The sequence below is a fragment of the Suricata suricatta genome, chromosome 6, assembly GCF_006229205.1.
Source record: "Suricata suricatta isolate VVHF042 chromosome 6, meerkat_22Aug2017_6uvM2_HiC, whole genome shotgun sequence".
In the NCBI taxonomy this organism is placed as follows: Eukaryota; Metazoa; Chordata; class Mammalia; order Carnivora; family Herpestidae; genus Suricata; species Suricata suricatta.
Window position 1 is genome coordinate 43491840 of NC_043705.1, and position 18924 is coordinate 43510763.

Here is an 18924-nt window from a genome sequence, read left to right on the forward strand (position 1 = left end):
GGCAGAAGTTGGATTCCTAGAAGAAGATGGAGAGCCTTAAAAAAAACAGTTTCCTTGTTTGAAGACAGAGACTGCTATGGATCCTCTTTAAAGAGGAGCTCCCTGGGGGCATTGGGGAGGCTCAGTCAGTTAAGGGACTGACTTCAGTTTAGGTCCAGATCTCAGGGCTTGTGGTTTTGAGCCCTGCATCAGGCTCTGTGCTGACAGCTAGAGCCTGGAGTCTGCTTTGGATTCTGTGTCTCCCTCTCTCTCTGCCCCTCTCTCCTACTCTCTCTGTCTCTTAAAAATAAATAAAAATGTTTTAAAAAATGCTCTCTCTCAAAAATAAATAAACGCTAAAAATTTTTTTTAATTAAAAAAAATAAATAAAGAGGAGCTCCCTGGAACTAGGTTTATAGAAAATATTCCTCCAAGGGAGGTGGTCCAGTATGATTAAGGTAGAAATACAGGGCTGATATGTAGCCACCGTGCCCTAGGAAATCATGCCAGTTATTTCTGGAATTATTTATTCTCATTGGTCAGGTGCCTCATCTTTGAAAATCGTTAACAGGATACCTAGAAAACTTCATATATTTGAAATTTGAAAAACACTCCTAGAAAACTCATGAGTCAAAGAATCATGAAATTAGAAAATAGTTTCAACTCAACCGTAACACCAATACTAAATATAAAAATTTGTAAGATGCTGCTAAAGCAGTTCTTGGAGAAAAATGTGTAGCTTTATTGCTTATCAGGAAAAAAAAAAGATAAAGATGAATAAGTAAAGCATCCATCATAAGAATTTGAGAAAAAAATGGTGCAGCAAAATGTGTCCAAAGTAAGTTAAAGGAAAGAATAACGTTAAGAGCAGTAATTAAGTATTTAATAACACAATAAAAGGGCTCGACAAAACCAAATGTTGTTCTTGGAAGAGATAAAACTCACAAATATGATGCGAGATTTACCAACAAAGAACGTTGAAAAATTATGAATGAAAAAGTGATTGTTACAGATTGCTACAGGCATTCAACATAATTATGAACAACTTTATGCCCAAAATGTGAGAACTTAAATAAATCTTGAAAATATATACTTATCAAAAGTCCCAGATAGAAAACACTAATACTCTTATAATCGCTAAGGAAATGGAATCTTTTCATAAATAAAATCCTAAGCCAAGATGGTTTTAACCAGATACTCAGGGTTGAAATAATTCTAATTTTAAACTTTTCCAGAATAAGGTTGGTATGAGAAAGGAAAACCGCTAGCAACTATTACTCTTAGTCAATGATGTGAAGATCCAGCACAAAACAGTTAATGCAATTCTAACTAAAATCCTGACAGGCGGTTTTTTAAAAATTATTAGGTTATTTGATTTTTGGAATTTGACAAGCTGATTCTGTAATTTATACAGACATGCAAAAGGCTAAGAAGATCAAAGAAACTCGTAAAGAACATTTAGGTGGGGAAGCTTCTTTTACCAGCTAGCAAGACTTATTGTAAAGCTGTAACAATAACACTAATTTTGGTCCAAGGATTAAAAAAAAATAGCCTGATGTATGTTTGCTTGAAATTTGACAAGTCATAGTACCGGTAAGTCGGGGAAGGAAGGGCCTTCCAGGAAATGGCGCCGGGATAATTTGTTTTCCATGGTTGGGGGTGGGGGGCATGGGAATTGTGTTATTATACTCAGATACCAAAATGACAGTAGATTGCAGTCTTGAATCTAAAAGACTGTGAAACTGTAGAAGAAAATGTTGGAAACTTTTTTAATGACCCGAATCTTAGGCAGAATTTGAGAATGTGAGAAGTTGTAATTGAGACATATATATTGACATTAAAATTAACATCTTGAAATTCATCAAAAGGCATCATAAAGGAAGTTAAAAAGATGAGCCCCAACTCGAGAAAATGTGTACAACACATATAGCAGAAGATTGATAGCAAGATGTATGGAGAATTTTTGCAGAGAAGTGGAAAGAAAAAGAAGGTTTGAATGGCCAACAAACACAGAAATAGGCATGGCCTCATTAAGTCAGAGAAATTAGAACCACATTACGATCATAGTGGATATGAAGTAATTAGTAGAGTTACAAATCATTGCAGGTACAGTCATTCTAGGAAACATGGTGGCACTAACTAGAAAAGATACCTATGTGTGTATTCTATATTTCTTACACATCCCAAAGAATGTTGCTTATTGGTATCAGTACACATGTATAAGAATGCCTTTAGTACCATTGTTTCTAATAGCAAAAATATGAAAACACCTGTTTGTCAACAGAGTAGATAAGTTTTGGCACATTTATATGAATTGATTTGCAACAACGTAAGTGAATCTTGGAAAACTAGTGTACAACAGAAGCAAGCCTTAAAGTGATGTCAGTCCATTGATGCAGTTTAAAAATAGGCAAACTGTTCAGGTATTTTTGTGTTACATTTATAGGTGGTAAAACTTTAATGAAAAGCCCTAGTATGATTATCTCAAATATTAGAGTAGTGATTACTGCTGGTATTGGTGAAAACAGGAAAGGGAGATTCATTTAGTGAGGGGGCCATATGGAGTTTCAAAGTTACTGTTTCTTTTTTGTTTTTAAAATTTATTTTATTAAAAAGTGTTAATGTTTATTTTTGAGAGAGAACACACAAGTCGAGGAGGGGCAGAGAGAAAGACACAGAATGTGGAGCAGGCTCCAGGCTCCAGGCTGCTAGCACAGAGCCCAACATGGGGTTCAAACCCATGAACTTTGTGATTATGACCTGAGCTGAAGCCAGATGCTTTAACGGACTGACCCACCCCAGGCATCTCTTACAAAGATTTTATTAAGTAATCTCTACATCCATTGTGGGGCTGAAATACAGCACAACTCCACCAGGTACCCATCAAAGGTATTGTTTCTTAACCTGGCTGGTAGTGAATACACAGGTGTGTGATCTTTTTTTTTTTTTTAATGTAGAAGTGTATATGATGTAATTTACAGTAAAGCAAATGGGGAATGAGTCCAAGGGCAATGAATTAGTGATCATGGAATACAGGAATTTTCTCAAACCAGAGAAAGTTGATGGTATTGGGTGGGCTATGTGGGAAGATTATACCAGATTCTAGGGAGAGATACTTCCAATTCAGATTTGTTTCTGATCTCTGGTTCCTTATTTGTATCAACATCTGTGCATGGTCCCTATTAACAACTGAGACTTAGGATCAAGTGCTTGTTTTTGATTTAGAGATAATTATAATGGTTGTTTTTCCCCTTGAAAAATGTGTATATTTGTCCCTCTATTTTATTACTTAACAGGTGTTTACTATTTGACTATGGAAAAAGTCAAATTACAATTTTTTATTGCATTTAAAAATGAGAAACTTAAGTATCTCACTTGAACTACATATAAAACATTTTTTAAAACCTTTAAAGGTATATTGGATAAAGTTAGACTTAAAACATTTTTTTAGAGGCGGCTTTTGGTAAACATAATCAAAATCCCATACTGCAGATATTTCTGGTTATGTCATCCATTGGCCAAAAAGCAAACACTTGAGATTTGATTCATTCATTCAGCTCTAGTCTTTCTTATTACTGGAATTTCATATTTCTTTGTTCCTCTTAGATGAATAACCTGGACCCTATTAGAGATAAGCCAACAATTTCTCCTTTGTCTCTCAACATTTCTGCCTTCTTAAACCTCTAGAGCTTAGTCTTAACTGGTGAATTAGCTTCTTTTGACTCTACTTGTGGCCTAAGGCTTTCTGCGTTTGTAAGTGAAGTGATTGAGGACTGCTGATTACGGGTTTTCAAAAGAAAATATTGAAAATTTTTTATCCTTCTTATTGCTGATTTTTCTAGTGTGTCTTTGAAGATTAAGGCCCATGTGAGATTGTGACCTGTAGTCACACTCTTCTTTAGGTCCGTCCTGTAGTCCACTCTTCCCTCCCAAATCAAGTTGAAGTGTTGTAGTAGATGCCTAACAGTAGGAATACGGTATTGGTCTTGCTTTTGCAACATGATACGCTTTTCCTCATTGTCATGACTGTGGTCTTTCTCTTGGTAATTGCCCGGAAACCTCCTATCTTTACTCTTCAACAACTTCAACTACAGCCTCTCCATTTCCTACTGAAAGTTATTCTTTGTGGTAGTCTGATATTTAAATACATCTTCTTTGTTGTAGTGACATTGTTTGTTCTTGCGGATATTACTGTTTTGAGGTTGTCAGGGGTGGTAGGGTTGGGAGACAGTAGCTGCTGGTTTTCAGCCACAGTAATCATCTTGTGGAGATGGTGATAAATGTGGGGCTTGATGTAGCAGTGGGAGTTCCTCCTAGATTGTAATGGAGACCTTCAGGACAACTCATGGCTCTCTGGGATCCACTACTTCATTCTTCTACTACCAATTGAATCTGTTTCTCGTTTTCTTTTCTTTTTTTTTATTTTAAAGTTTATTTATTTTGAGAGAGAGAGAGCACAAGAGGAGTGGGACAGAGAGAGGGGGAGAGAGAATCCCAAGCAGGCTCCACACTGTCATTGCAGAGCCCGATGTGGCGCTTGAACTCATGAACTGTGCAATCATGACCTGAGCTGAAATCAAGAGTTTTACGCTTAACTGATTGAGCCACCCAGGCACCCTTCTCTTTTTCATATTCTGTGGCAGCTATGTAGATGCACTGCTTGGATCTCCCTTTAAGGAACTACTACTCCTTCAGCTCCAGGGAATACATTTAGCTGACAGCCTCTAGCTGTTAATTTAGGCTCCTTAGATTTTGAGCTGAGGCCGTGTATTTCCTAGGAAACCTCCAGCCAGTGACTGAGCATGGTGTGGGTTCTAGGGTATTTCCATGTTGTTCCCAGTGTGGGACAGTTCTAATGGGCATTCTGCTTTGGAGCTCCCTACTGGGTTGTCCAACACATTTTCAGATCTTTGTTAGGGTCTGAGGCTCTATCTGCTCAATCCTGTTTTACATCCCCTTTCCTTCACTGATTTCAGATTCGTATCAGTCTCAAAGTTTTCCATCCCCAGTCCTGTTTTACCCCACCTTTTATCTTTCATAGTAAAACTCTTGTCCTTCTAACATCTGCTTCCAACTGACACATACCGCTTCTGTTGGTTGTTTACCTAATTTCTTTGTAACTCAAATTGCAGTGAAGGTTGTCTAATTTCCCCCTTTAATACAGCCTCTCCCTTGAATCTTCTCAGTATTTTCCAGTTCATCATTTCTGTCCCCCCCAAATTCCTGATTCTCTAAGGTCCATTTATTTCAGTAAATGCCTTATTTTTACAGTAACATTGTTTGTTTCATGTACTGAGTATCTGTTGTGTTTTTTTTAAAAGAGATTTAAAGAAGTACTTTCTTGAGGTAAATTATAGATGCCCTCCAAGGATTTCATTTGGGAAATACATATGAAAATTCTATATGTTTAGCATTTTATTAAATAATATAAAGATGCAAATCCATAATGTAGTTTCTGTCCTTCCCTGACCTATCATCAGATGAATGGGTAAGATGAAGACAAATAAATAAGAAATTTCACACACACACACATACACATACTTCTAAAACCTATTGCTCTGCTTTTAGGAATTTGTCCCAAAGAAATAATCTGACAAGTGTATAGTAACACATGCGCAGTAGTATTCATTACATTGTTTATAATAGTAAAAAATTGCACATAACCCAAGTAACCATGAATAGATATTAAATAAGTTATAATAAACATAATGGAATAATCTCTAATAATTAAAAATAATAACTTAGTTCTATGGTTATTAACAAGTAAGATCTATGGTTTGCTGAGAAAAGGAAAACAAGTTTAATACATTACATAAGACATCCTGTCTCTACAAATGGTAAGTACTGGAGATGTCAAAGTAAGGTGTAGGATGTATTCAAACAGGCAGCATGAAGAAAGAGAACATTTTAGATTACATTTTCCAACCTTTTCAGACTTAAAAAGTAATGTCACTTAAAATAATGTCATTTAAAAATAATGTTGCTTTGTATATGATAGTGATTTTTACATACAAAGTGTTTTATATTAGTACAGCATTAAAATTTGCTCTCTGAATTTTCTGTTATAGTCAGTATCCACGCATAGTAAGGAAGTTGTCTAATGATTGGAACTATATAATATAAAATTTCAGGCATTTCTCTGCCATGGTATAACCATTTTTAATGTATGTTGAAAGTAAATTTTCATTCTAAACTAATTTCTCAAGTTCCTGGTCTTAACAGCATGTCATTTATAATCCCATAGACAAAGTTTATTCCCAAATTCTGAGAGTCTGGAAATCCCTTGTAAGAAAACTAGTCTAATCATTTAAAAGTTTGACATTTTTTAGGGATACCATAATTTATGGCATCTTAAAATGTATGTTTTATTCCTACTTAGGCCGAATACATCAAGCAATGGTAACATCTTTAAATGAAGATAATGAAAGTGTAACTGTTGAATGGATAGAAAATGGAGATACAAAAGGCAAAGAGGTATGATCACTGGGTTAAATTTTTTCTTTTTTTAAGAGAAAGAGTAGGAGCAGGGGAGAAGGGCAGAGGCAGAGAGGGATAGAGGGAGGGAAGGTGGGAGGAGGGAGAGAGAGAAAGAGAGAGAGAGAGAGAGAGAGAGAGAGAGAGAAACCTAAGCAGTCTCCATGCTCAGTGTGGAGCCCAACCCGTCTTGATCCTATGATCCTGGGATCGTGACTTGAGCCAAAATTAAGAGTCGGACACTCAACTGACAGAGCCACCCAGACACCCCTAAATTTTTTTAAAGATTGTATCTTTAAGTAATCCCTACACCCACTATGCAGCTTGAACCTACAATCCCAAGATCAAGAGTCGCATGTGCTACTGACTGAGCCAGCCAGGCACCCTGATCACTGGGTTAAATTTTATTTCTAGTCCTGCAGTCAAGGTTCCAAATACAAAACAAAACAGAAGAGTATGTAGTTTTTTACATAGTGCATGTATTCTTTATCATTGCTTGAAAAACTTAAAAATGACTAAAAATTTTCACTCGAAGATTAATAGGTTCCTCCTGAATATTGTGATGGGACATGTAATCAAGACTACAAAATGCTGTCTTTTAAAGCAAATTTTTTAGATGTTTGTTTATTTTTGAGAGTGAGCACAAGCAGGGGAGGGCCACAGAGAGAGAGAGAGGGAGACACAGAATCTGAAGCAGGCTCCAGGCTTTGAACTGTCAGCACAGAGCCCAATGTGGGGCTCAAACTCAAGAACCTTGAGATCATGACTTGAGCTGAAGTTGGGACTCTTAACCGAATGAGGCACCCAGGTGCCCAAAGAATGCTGTCTGAATACAGATCTTTAAATATATGTGGGTTGTATTTGTAGGTAATCTAGTTTTCAGGGCAGTATTATTCATGAAGCCAAAATCATTTAACAATTATTCTCTGTGTAAATTGGTAAAATAATGTCTAAATTTACTGTCAAAATCTGTGCATTTTATAAAACAGATTGATCTCGAGAGCATCTTTTCACTTAACCCTGACCTTGTACCTGATGAAGAAATTGAACCCAGTCCAGAAACACCTCCACCTCCAACATCCACAGCCAAAGTAAACAAAATTGTAAAGGTTAGTAATGAAAATTCAGAGCAGGGGTGGGTGGGTGTTGGGGATCTGGTTCGAAATTGACAGTCTGTGAAGAGTATGTTTTAAGTATTAGTTTGCTAAAAAAAAAAAAAAAACACAAACCCACCTGTAATTCTTTCTGCCATCTTCATGTCATGTATGTGCTTATTACATACTTTGAAGGATTGATGTTGTCCGGTTGACAATTATGATAATTATTGGGTAAAATCCTGGAAATTCTTTTCTTCATTTGGATTTTTCCTGAGATTAATAACTTCTCAGGAGATATGGATGTCAAAACCATTTGCTGTCTGTATTTGTTGAGTGAATACGTATGACTTGGTTAAAGAAAGAATGTTGATTATTCATAATAAATTTCCCACTTCAGTAGTCTTTTTAAGTAGTGATTCTTCTAGCTAATGTTCATTAGAGAAGGATGGGACATGATAGAATGTAGTTTAATACTGTGTTATCTCTGAAGATAAACTGGAAAACCGTGTTGGATATTCTCACTAATAGTTTTATCTTTACAAAAATAAAAGCCATGTCCTTGGTATTATTTTAAAAGGCTCTTCCTTCTTATTGAAATTTCTCACTATTAAAATTTCATATCAAAGTATAATTCTTTTTAAACTAGGTAGTCCACACTATTGTTGAATCTGTAGTTTTTTGTCTTGAGTTTTCAAAAAGTATTAGTTGATTTTGTCATGTAGAGGCATAAATTTAACCCTATAGGAATTTGGTATCTTGAAAGGAAGACATACATAAACATCCAAATCTAGTGTGATGGAAGCTTAACTTTTTCAACAAAACATTCTACTTTTTAAGTTCTGCATATGAACATGAGGCAGATTTTCAGTTCATATAATTTAGCATATGGAGTGTCACTGCTTAGAGGTCCTTAGTTATGACTTGTAAATGGACTGTTTTTCATATTTGACTTCACAACCTTGAAGGATCTCAGTAGTTGATCCTTCTTCATATGTCTTTAGCAGCCTTTGCTGTGCACTACAGTCACTTGGAGAATGTTTGAAAAATACTGATGCTTAGCCCACTACCACCACCCCCACCACCCCCACCACCACCAACAATAATAATAATATAGCATCAATATCCATTTAATAGTACTCAACTGATTTAAATGTGCACATGTTCTCTCTAGCATTGAGAACCACGGTATTATTTGATATCTTTCTTTTCAGGTGACTAAAATGAAGTCTTGGTAAATAAATAATAGGATCAAAAATTTGCTGCCCTAGTCTATGCAGTGTCAAAGTCTTTGAAAGTCCAGTCTTTCAGTAGAAAATCTTTTAGTAGAAATGACACTGAAATTTTTGTGGGAAGTGGTGGCCAGTACTCATATAAAGAACCTTGAATATTGATAGCGTTAGTAGTAATTCATTAGAAGATTATTTATAGTTTTCTTCCATTTAGTTTTATAATATTGTATGTTCACCTACTTTCATTTAATTAAAGGAAGATGAATTTATAAATATATGAGGAGTAAAGAGAGAAAGTAAATGAGCATTATTTTGTTGTATAGAATCGACGGACTGTGGCTTCTATTAAGAATGACCCTCCTCCAAGAGATAACAGAGGTAAATAAACATTTATCTATTAATTTTGCCTAATAAATTTTTAGTATGACCCGAACAAGGTAAATCAAAAGTAAATATAACCCTTGACATTATTATTCATTTAAACTTTTAATGGCTAATTTGAAGATTGGCTATCAGAAATTTCCTAATACAATAATGTCAATAATATGAAAAATGATTTATAAAGGTACATGATGAATGTGAAACTCCATAGTATATGCATTTTTTGATTCCTCTCCTTTACCCAATGACTTTCACTTTTTGGCTAACCGTCTTTCAACAAGATTCATGGGAGGAGCACCTGGGTGGCTCAGTCCGTTAAGCATCCGACATCAGCTCAGGTCATGATTTCACGGCTCATGGGTTCAAGCCCTGCATTGGGCACTGTGCGGACAGCTCAGAGCCTGGACCCTGTTCTGAATTCTGTATCTTGCTCTCTCTGTACCCCTCCCCCGCTCATGCTCTGTTTATTTCTGTCTCTCAAAAATAAACATTAAAAAACTTAAAAAAAAAGATTCATAGGTAAGTTTGGAGTCAGTTAAAGAAGAGTTGAATTGATACAATTTGTAGTTAATTGCAGGTCCTCCATATATTTTCAGCCAGAAAATGTAAAACACAGTTAATTTCTTTTCTATTCAGCAATTCAGAATTGTCATTTCTAGCAGTGATCATTTCTCTGTATGTGGAGGACAGACATAGGTATTGGGAAGAGCGATTAGAGGTAGAGACAGAGTCCTGCACTTTAAACCTATCCTTCCTTTTGAGTCTTCTGAAAATTTATATTGGCTTTGTAAAATGTGATATTCATATTTGACTTTGTATTTATTTTTCCACTTTCATAACATAAGCATTGGGAAATTCTCTGCTGAAGATTTGCATATTTGAAGAGCAAAGAGTGGGATTTGGAATTACAGGGAGGGTTGAAGGACTTTCTTTAACTTTATGTATGGAATTGTGTAAATTTTTCAAAATGACAATGCATTTAAATTTAATATTTTATATATTTATATTTTTAAATGATTATCAAGAGCTAAGCTTGGCTTTAGTTTTTACACAAATCATTAAGATTGAGGTTTTTTATATTTTTATTTATTTATTTATTTAGAGAGAGGGAGGGGAGCATAGGTGGAGGTGGGGCAGAGTCAAAGGGAGAGAGAAAATCCCAAGCAGGCCCCACATCGTCAGCCTAGAGCTTGATCCAGGTTCGAACTCACAAACAGTGAGATCATGACCTGAGCTGAAGTTGGACACTTAATCAACTGAGCCACCCAAGTGCCCCTCAGATTGAGTTTTGTAGCTTAAATTACATTGATAGGACCAAAATCGGCACATGTTAAAACCTCTTGGCTTTGTTACTTTATTGAACAGAATTGATTATTACATACTTTATACCCACATAAGTAGAAAATCTGACGGTTAGCTAACACAACTCTTAAGTATCAGTTTTTTTGAGATCTTTCTGTTCCTTTTACTAGGGTTCATCTTTACTAATTTTTTGTTCTGAATTTAAAAATTATGTTTCACTTGCAGTGGTTGGTTCTGCACGTGCACGGCCTAGTCAGCTTCCTGAGCAGTCTTCCTCCGCACAACAGAATGGTAGTGTTTCAGATATATCTCCAGTTCAAGCTGCAAAAAAGGAATTTGGACCCCCTTGTATGTAAATCATGTATCAAGGATTCAGTTATTTTAGGCATACATGTATTCTCTCTTGGTCATCCTTAAAGTCTCCAAATGGTAAAGTCTAATTACAAACAATTGCAGATTTCATTTTACCACTGTGGAAAATTTTTTTTCTTGTTAGTTTAGTCTGTTAATTGGGTTTTTAAATGTATACTTTGGAGAATTTCTAAATGTAAAATTATACCAATATCTCAGTTGCTTTGAATTTAAAATTTTGGTCAGTTGATAATTTGACAGATATTATGGAAGAACTTCTTATGCTTCTTGATCCTTTTCAATTCAAACATCTGTGATTGTAAACCAAGAGATGACATGTATCAAGATGTTAAAGTCATTTTTCTTGACTAATTGTATATTGTCCTGTTCCTGGTTTTGTTAAAGCAGCTCATAAGTGTAGTTGATGTGGTTGTTAAAGGCATGCTCTGTCAGCGTGTACCTTTTTTGGTGTATGTGGTGAAATGATACATAAAATTTGTGTGTGTGATGCAGTACTATAAAAAGAAAGCTCTGCTTCTACAGCTCATCTTTTTCTTTCAGCACGTAGAAAATCTAATTGTGTGAAAGAAGTAGAAAAATTACAAGAAAAACGAGAAAAAAGGAGACTACAACAGCAAGAACTTAGAGAAAAAAGAGCCCAGGTTTGTAACAGAATCATACTTTGTTTATGCATGAATTGAAGATTTAGATTGTGTCACTGAAAGGGAGTTGCTTGTGAAAAAGTAGTGGAGGCATTCAATTCAAGTTTTTAATATATTAATTGGTTATTAAACTGATGAGAAATAATATAAATTCCTGTGAAAATGTTATAACAGATTTTGGCTACGTGTACTTTTCATGTTTTAGTTGTTCCATTTTGAATAATAATTTATTATTACTGAATTCTGATACAGCCATTATACCTTTCAAGAATAATATGTTTTGACTTTCTAAAAAGATCTAAAAATACATGCAGAAGAATATCTAATTGAAGTATATGATTATAAAGGAGATGATTTTGTTACAAATTTTATTAGTTTTCCATGGTTCATGAATTCAGCATATCACAGTGAAGAGTGTTCCTTGTATTGATTTATACTAGATATTAAATGCATATCTCTGTGGGCCACTCATGTTCCCTTTCGATGGTAACAAAGCTGTTTACTAACAATGGAAAGATTCTATAGAAGATTGGTCTTTTACTGTACATATTCTTTTATTGTGCTTGTAATATATCTATCTTCTTAGAACTCATTTCCTCTAATAAAACATCAGGATTGTTTGTTTATTTAGGAGTATGTTCAAATGCCCTTAGATTATAAAGATGTTGTGTTGTAGGATTATAAAACTAGTATAAAATTCAGCATTTTTAATAAATCTGGTTCTATCTTAAAGTGATCTGAGAATGACCATTTGGTTTTGAAATAAATAAAACACAGTATAGATAGATCTACTGATACTTAGCACAGATGCCACCTGGTGTTTCCTGTGGGAACCTCATAATATTTTCACATCTCTTTATGATCTCATAATTTTCACTTTACATTCAGTTTTTCAGTTGGCATAGTTGTTATTATTTCCTAAAAGATAATTGAAAGTAAGTTTCATTAACAGTTTTGAAATTTATATTCAAAGAATATCTGTACATAGTGCATGAAAAAAAACCCTGACTTTTTAGAATGTTTAATAACTTATTACTCATGGCTAGAAGAGGCTGTTAACGGTTTCTCTCTGTGTCTTACTCTGAATTTTCTGTTTTGAAGTAAAAGAAGTACATTGTAGTTAACACATTCAGTAATTTGATTTTTAAAGGCTTAAAAAATTATTTTGTCTTGATTTCTTTAAGTTCTGAGGTGGTTTTTCATGCCTTTAAGGTTTCTATTTTTGTTTTTTTTGAGAGCCAACAAAAACCCCAAATGAACATAAGTGAATCCATATTTTACTTTGCTGAAACACTGGATTAAGCGTTGGGAAGAAAAAGCTGATTAAATGAATTTTTCTAGAGTTTCAGTTTTTTAGAATTTAGAATTGTTTAGAATTTTTTCTTGATGTTTAAGATGAGTACTGTTTCTCTTTTGTTTCATTGTCTAGGATGATTAAGTTATATGTGTAACATGACTTTGAAATAGTTCATGGTGGCTTTAATGCAGAGTGTTTGGTTTAGAGTTAACACAATGGATTAGACTAATGGAATCGTGTATTTAATATGAAAGTGATCCCTCGGCAAATTATTAATTCTGAATTCTGAAACTAAATTATATCATACCTCTAGTTTGAATTTTGGCTTGGGTATAACAAATGATAAAATCTGCTCATTTAATTTTATTTTGCAAACCATATTTAACACAAATGCAACAATACTTATTAATGTAATTATAATAAATGATGAATTCTCTTTGTCTTCTAGGATGTTGATGCTACAAACCCAAATTATGAAATTATGTGTATGATCAGAGATTTTAGAGGAAGTTTGGATTATAGACCATTAACAACAGCAGATCCTGTAAGATTCTTTGTAAACTATTGCTATGGAATTTTTTATGCTGTAAAAAAAAAAACATATTTGATACCTACTTAATACTGAATTTAGCTACGTAGTATTTTGTCTTTTTATGGTGCACATTCCCCATATTTTAAGGAGAAAATCAAGAAATCATCCACGTTTGTGCTTCTTTCTCATAATTTGATTTATCAGTCATGCTTCCCATATAGGTGTCCTTTTCAGAGCAAAGCCTCTCTGTTTTCGGTAGGGCCGAACAGCAGTTAAAGGAATGATGTCCGAAGACCCATTCTCCTTCCTGACTGTCACTTAAACTTTTATCTCAGTTCCAAGCTTATGTCTTATTAAAACTTTACAAAAGCAGGTAGTGGGCTGGAGTAGCCCTACAGGCCATACTTTGCCAATCCCTCTGTTACGGATTTAGTTATTATTAACAGGCATATACTGGGAGCATAAATTTTATGAAAAAATATTTGCTTAAGAATTGGTCTATTATAAAATTGTTGAAGTTATTTTGCTCACTAGTATTCTGAGAATTTTGTTTCTTGTCTGTAGTTAGTTATCTTTATCAACAACTTTCCCTTCAGTCAACCAGAAAATATATCACTTGGTAGGAAATTTTGCTTCTGTTATATGTAGCATATCTTGGAGTGAGTAAGGCAGCTTCTGAATGTGAACCTAATGCTAAGAGCAGTGTCCTCTACAAAGTTATTTCCTAATCATTTGCGCCAAATAAAAAAATAAGCAACTTTCCATTATGTTCAGAATTTTAGAAATCATATCTCTTAACTGTTAAAATTTGTACTTGCTAATTTGTGTTTTAAGCTTATTTATCCTATTTATGCTCTGCATAAATTTCTAGAGCCTCTGTAGACAATAGTGCATAAATGACTTTTTTAGTATTTTATAACACTGATAAACATTGAAATAAAATATTTTATTTCTAGATTGATGAACATAGAATATGTGTTTGTGTAAGAAAACGACCACTCAATAAAAAAGGTATGATACGTTTTGAATCTTAATAAAAGGTTGATTTTGCCCAACTTGTAATTTATTTTGAAGATAGCAGAAATTAAATTGGTATGGAAGAGTTTAATATAAATCATTTTATTTCATACATAATCATTATGCAGATATCTAGTTAGATCTGTTGATTTGTTACTGCTCTATGAATCATTGCCATTTCTGGTTCTTCACAGAAATTTAGATTTTTTTTTTACTTGGTTGTTGAAATATTACATCTTACTGAATGGCATATTTATGAGATTTTTATATAGAACTTAATACTTCTCTCACATTTTTTATTACTTACATTTGTACATTGAAATGTGTGAAAATAACTGGGCATTGATTTTCATTTATTCTTTTAGAAACTCAAATGAAAGATCTCGATGTAATCACAATCCCTAGTAAAGATGTTGTGATGGTACATGAACCAAAACAAAAGGTAGATTTAACAAGGTACCTAGAAAACCAAACATTTCGTTTTGATTATGCCTTTGATGACTCAGCTCCTAATGAAATGGTTTACAGGTAGGTAAATTTGTTTTAAATAACAGTTTTGTTCTTACACTTGTGTATCTGTCACCACCCTGAAACTTAATTGATCTTGGCATATCTCTCCAGAAGTGTAGTATGCTTTTTTTTATTCTGAGTTTAAACAAGATTACATAGTAAAAATAATAATGAAGGGCGCCTGGGTGACTGAGCCGGTTAAGCCTCCAACTCTTGGTTTTGTCTCAGATTAAGATCTCATGGTTCCTGGGGTCTGTGGGGGCTTCATTTGGTTAAGCATCTGACTTTGATTCAGGTCGTGATCTCACAGTTTGTGAGTTCAAGCCCTGTCTTGGGCTCTGTGCTGACAGCTCCAAGCATGGAGCCTACTTTGGATTCTGTGTCTCCTTCTCTCTCTACCCTTCCCCCACTTGTCCTCTGTCTCTGTCTCTGTCTCTCTCTCAAATAAACATTAAAAAAAAAAATCTTTTTCCTGAGTTCAAGCCCCATATCAGGCTTTGATGTCAGCATTGTCTCCCTTTCTGTACCCCTCCCCCATGTGTGTGCTCGCATATTGCATTCTTGCTCTCAAAATAAACAAACTTTAAAGAAAAACAATGATGAATATTAATACTTGTTCTTTGTAATAGTTGCCTCAAATTATGTTTTTTATTACTGGTTAGATACATTTCCCACACACATATTCACAAATTCAACTTCTAAACAACTCAAACGTTCAAGATTATACAGTGATAGGCCAAATTTTTAGGCCAAATTTGGATTTCCATACAAAGTTCATAAACACTGCCTTCTAATGATAACAGGTCACTTTTAAGTTTAGTGCTCTTTTCAATGTATATAGAACTGTCTTGGCAGTTACTTGACTGCTTTTTTATTTTAAGTTTGTTTGTTTGTTTGTTTTGAGAGAGCATGAACAGAGGAGGGGCAGAGAGAGATTGAGAGAGAATATCTTAAGCAGGCTCCCTACTGTCAGCCTGGAGCCCGAGATCCGATGAAACTTGAGATCCATGACCTGAGCTGTGAAACCAAGAGTCGCATGCTTAACTGGCTGAGCCACCCTTGAATGCTTTTTCATTGCCCTTTCATTTTATAGATATGGCTGGAAGACAAAATTTAAGAATTATTAAGAGTCCTAAGAATTGAAGACTTACAAATGAAGTATTTTGAAACCAACTTTATTAGTCTTAAGTCAATAAATTAGAAGTTTGGTGGCAGGGGCGCCTGGGTGGCTCAGTCGGTTAAGCATCTGACTCGGCTCAGATCATGATTTCACGGTTCATGGGTTCAAGCCCCATATCGGACTCTGTGCTGACAGCTAGCTCCGAGCCTGGAGCCTGTCTTTGGATTCTGTGTCTCCCTCTCTCTCTGACCCTCCCCTGCTCGCTCGCTCTCTCTGTCTCTCTCTCTCAAAAATTAATTAATTGATTAATTTTTAAAAAGTTTAGTTGCAAAGAAAGAGGAGGAAATTAAAGAACCTGTGAATGCTAGATAGTCTTATGAAAAATTTGTTTTAAAAGAGAACTATAATTATAATCTGTATAATTTTTACCTTTCCTCTCACTCCTCACTTCTTTCTCTGCTTCCACTCCTGTTTCATAAGTCTGTTTGACTTTGTAATTATAAGGTATCTTTCTTTGAATATGCTAGATTTAGTAACCATTTCTTTTTACTTTATGCTTCTTAAATTTACCAATATTGATGCTATCCCGTTTCCTTAATTTTGAGGCAGTATAAGTTAGGCCTTTCTTTTGTCTGTCACTCTGCAGACCCATTTTCTGCTTTTGTTTGACCACTTTTTCTTACTCCCTTTTATTCTATACCTTTTTCAGTTTTGTCTTAAAAATAATTCAGCAACTGTATAAAATGTTGCCCATACATTATTTTGAAACCTATATAAAAAGGTCTGTTTCCTATTATACTTGTTAGGGCTCTACTCAATGTAGTATTTCTTGTTCCTTCTTTTAATTTTAACCTTAACAATGATTACAATAATATATTTGAAAAATAACTCAAACCATAATAATTTTGACATACTTTTCCTGAACTATTAACTCCAAACTCAGTGTCTTATAACTTATATTTACTTAGCTATGTTAAAGGAAATTCTATCACTTTTCTACTTGGGGATGGTCTTAGAATAATATTTTTGTAGTTTTATTTCCCTTTTAGTTTTTCTCTATTGAGATTATCTCTCTCTTGATTTGGTTTCTATTAAAATTTTTTTGCTGTTCTTTGTATAAGCATTACTTATCTGCCTAATATTTTGATCTTTTGTTTATTATTTAAAACTTTCATATTGTCTATCTATATGTAAGTCTAAGCTTAGCTACTGTCATTTTATTTCTGCCCATTATTGTAACCATTGTTTATTATAGAATTGCTTAAAATTATGCTTTAAAGGGCTTTAAGCAATATTAATAGGAAATTATTTAAAATTTTTAACAAATTAGTGGATTCAGTTGTAGTTTGACATTTGAGCACATTGATTTGTTAAAAATTTTGGTGTGATTTTGTTTATTAATAAGAGTTGATATTTTATTTATTAAATTTAAATATTGACAGCATATTCTGACTAGTATATTTTATTTTTAAGGTTTACAGCTAGACCACTAGTTGAAACTATATTTGAAAGGGGAATGGCTACCTGCTTTGCTTATGGGCAGACTGGAAGTGGAAAAACTCATGTAAGTAATTCATTTACAGTGGCATCCTGGTATGAAGCTTGTTTATTTTCCTTATTGCTTAATTCTAAGACCTAAATTCTTAAGATTTATTCCTAGAAAGTGTCTATTATTGTTTATTTCCTTTTTACATGTAGACTATGGGAGGTGACTTTTCAGGAAAGAACCAAGATTGTTCTAAAGGAATTTATGCATTAGCAGGTAACTTTTTTTTCATATCATGTGTCATATTCTTGAATATTATTCAGGTGTTTTTGAAATAAAACTTGGAAATACCGATCAGGACTTTAAGGATAACCGTAAAGTTAAACCTACTGTATATTATGCCAGTTTTAGGTTGTCAAACTACTTGAAAAGAATTGTGAGATTAAGCTTTTGGGACAGAAATCTTGATATTTGTGTCATTTTATCATGTTGTTAGAGCTTAGTTAAATAGCTGATTTGTGAAAAGCTTCTGTTTGGTGTGGTTGTAGAAATAATCTTACTATGACCACCTATAATTATATGTTATTTATTTATAAAGATAAATAGTAGCATTCTTTTACTGAACATGAAAGAGAATGGCATCTATGCCTTAAATGTCAAAAAATTGTTACTATTTTTTTTATAAAATGTTCACTTTAGTCTTTATTTTTTTTATTGATGTTGTTATTCTAGGTAAAGATTAACTGATTTTTTCTAAATATAGAAAATTTGAATTGCTTTTCAAAGACGGTATGTGTAACATCCTAACAAATTTTCTCCATATGAAATTCTTGATAGCCCGAGATGTCTTTTTAATGTTAAAGAAGCCAAACTATAAGAAATTAGAACTTCAAGTATATGCAACCTTTTTTGAAATTTACAGTGGAAAGGTAAGTGGAACTTAAAAAGACTCTGATTTTAGGGGTGGAAGGGAAGAGTGTTAAATTGTGGTTTAACATGCATAACATAAAATTTAACATTTTAACCATTTTTTTGTGTACAAGCTCAGTGATGTTAAGTACATTCATATTGTGCACCCCTTACTACCACATATTTTTATATGTTAGACTATCATGTTAGCATCTTGTTGAGTTTTTTAAAAATTCCCTTTGAAACACTCAGCTTCAATGTTGAACATTATTCTAATTACTCTAATTTTTTGAAATAATTTTTGGACTCTGATTTTTATAGAACTGATTCTTTTTTTCTTCAAGGCTAGTTTTCTAATTTGGACTTTTTTTTTAAATAGGTGTTTGACTTGCTAAACAGGAAAACAAAATTAAGAGTGCTAGAAGATGGAAAACAGCAGGTTCAAGTGGTAGGATTACAGGAACGGGAAGTCAAATGTGTTGAAGACGTACTGAAACTCATTGACATAGGCAATAGTTGCAGGTAAATCTCATTTTAATTAAGGGAAACTTAATTTCTTAATCAGTTTTAGATACTTT

At 33.8% G+C, this 18924-nt stretch overlaps 1 protein-coding gene across 3 annotated transcripts in view; it reads left to right on the forward strand.

Annotated features, from left to right (window-relative positions):
• The window catches only part of KIF2A (kinesin family member 2A), a 68524-nt gene that overhangs the window by 29011 nt on the left and 20589 nt on the right, over positions 1–18924 (forward strand). For 2 of the 3 annotated variants that reach the window (XM_029942298.1, XM_029942299.1), the window contains exons 2-13: positions 6359–6453; positions 7443–7562; positions 9103–9157; positions 10688–10810; positions 11375–11475; positions 13221–13316; positions 14261–14315; positions 14687–14849; positions 17425–17515; positions 17650–17713; positions 18275–18366; positions 18726–18868. In XM_029942298.1, coding sequence (XP_029798158.1) covers positions 6359–6453; positions 7443–7562; positions 9103–9157; positions 10688–10810; positions 11375–11475; positions 13221–13316; positions 14261–14315; positions 14687–14849; positions 17425–17515; positions 17650–17713; positions 18275–18366; positions 18726–18868 — 1198 coding nt within the window. The remainder of the gene's footprint in view (positions 1–6358; positions 6454–7442; positions 7563–9102; positions 9158–10687; positions 10811–11374; positions 11476–13220; positions 13317–14260; positions 14316–14686; positions 14850–17424; positions 17516–17649; positions 17714–18274; positions 18367–18725; positions 18869–18924) is intronic. The other variant, XM_029942300.1, reaches the window with a different exon arrangement.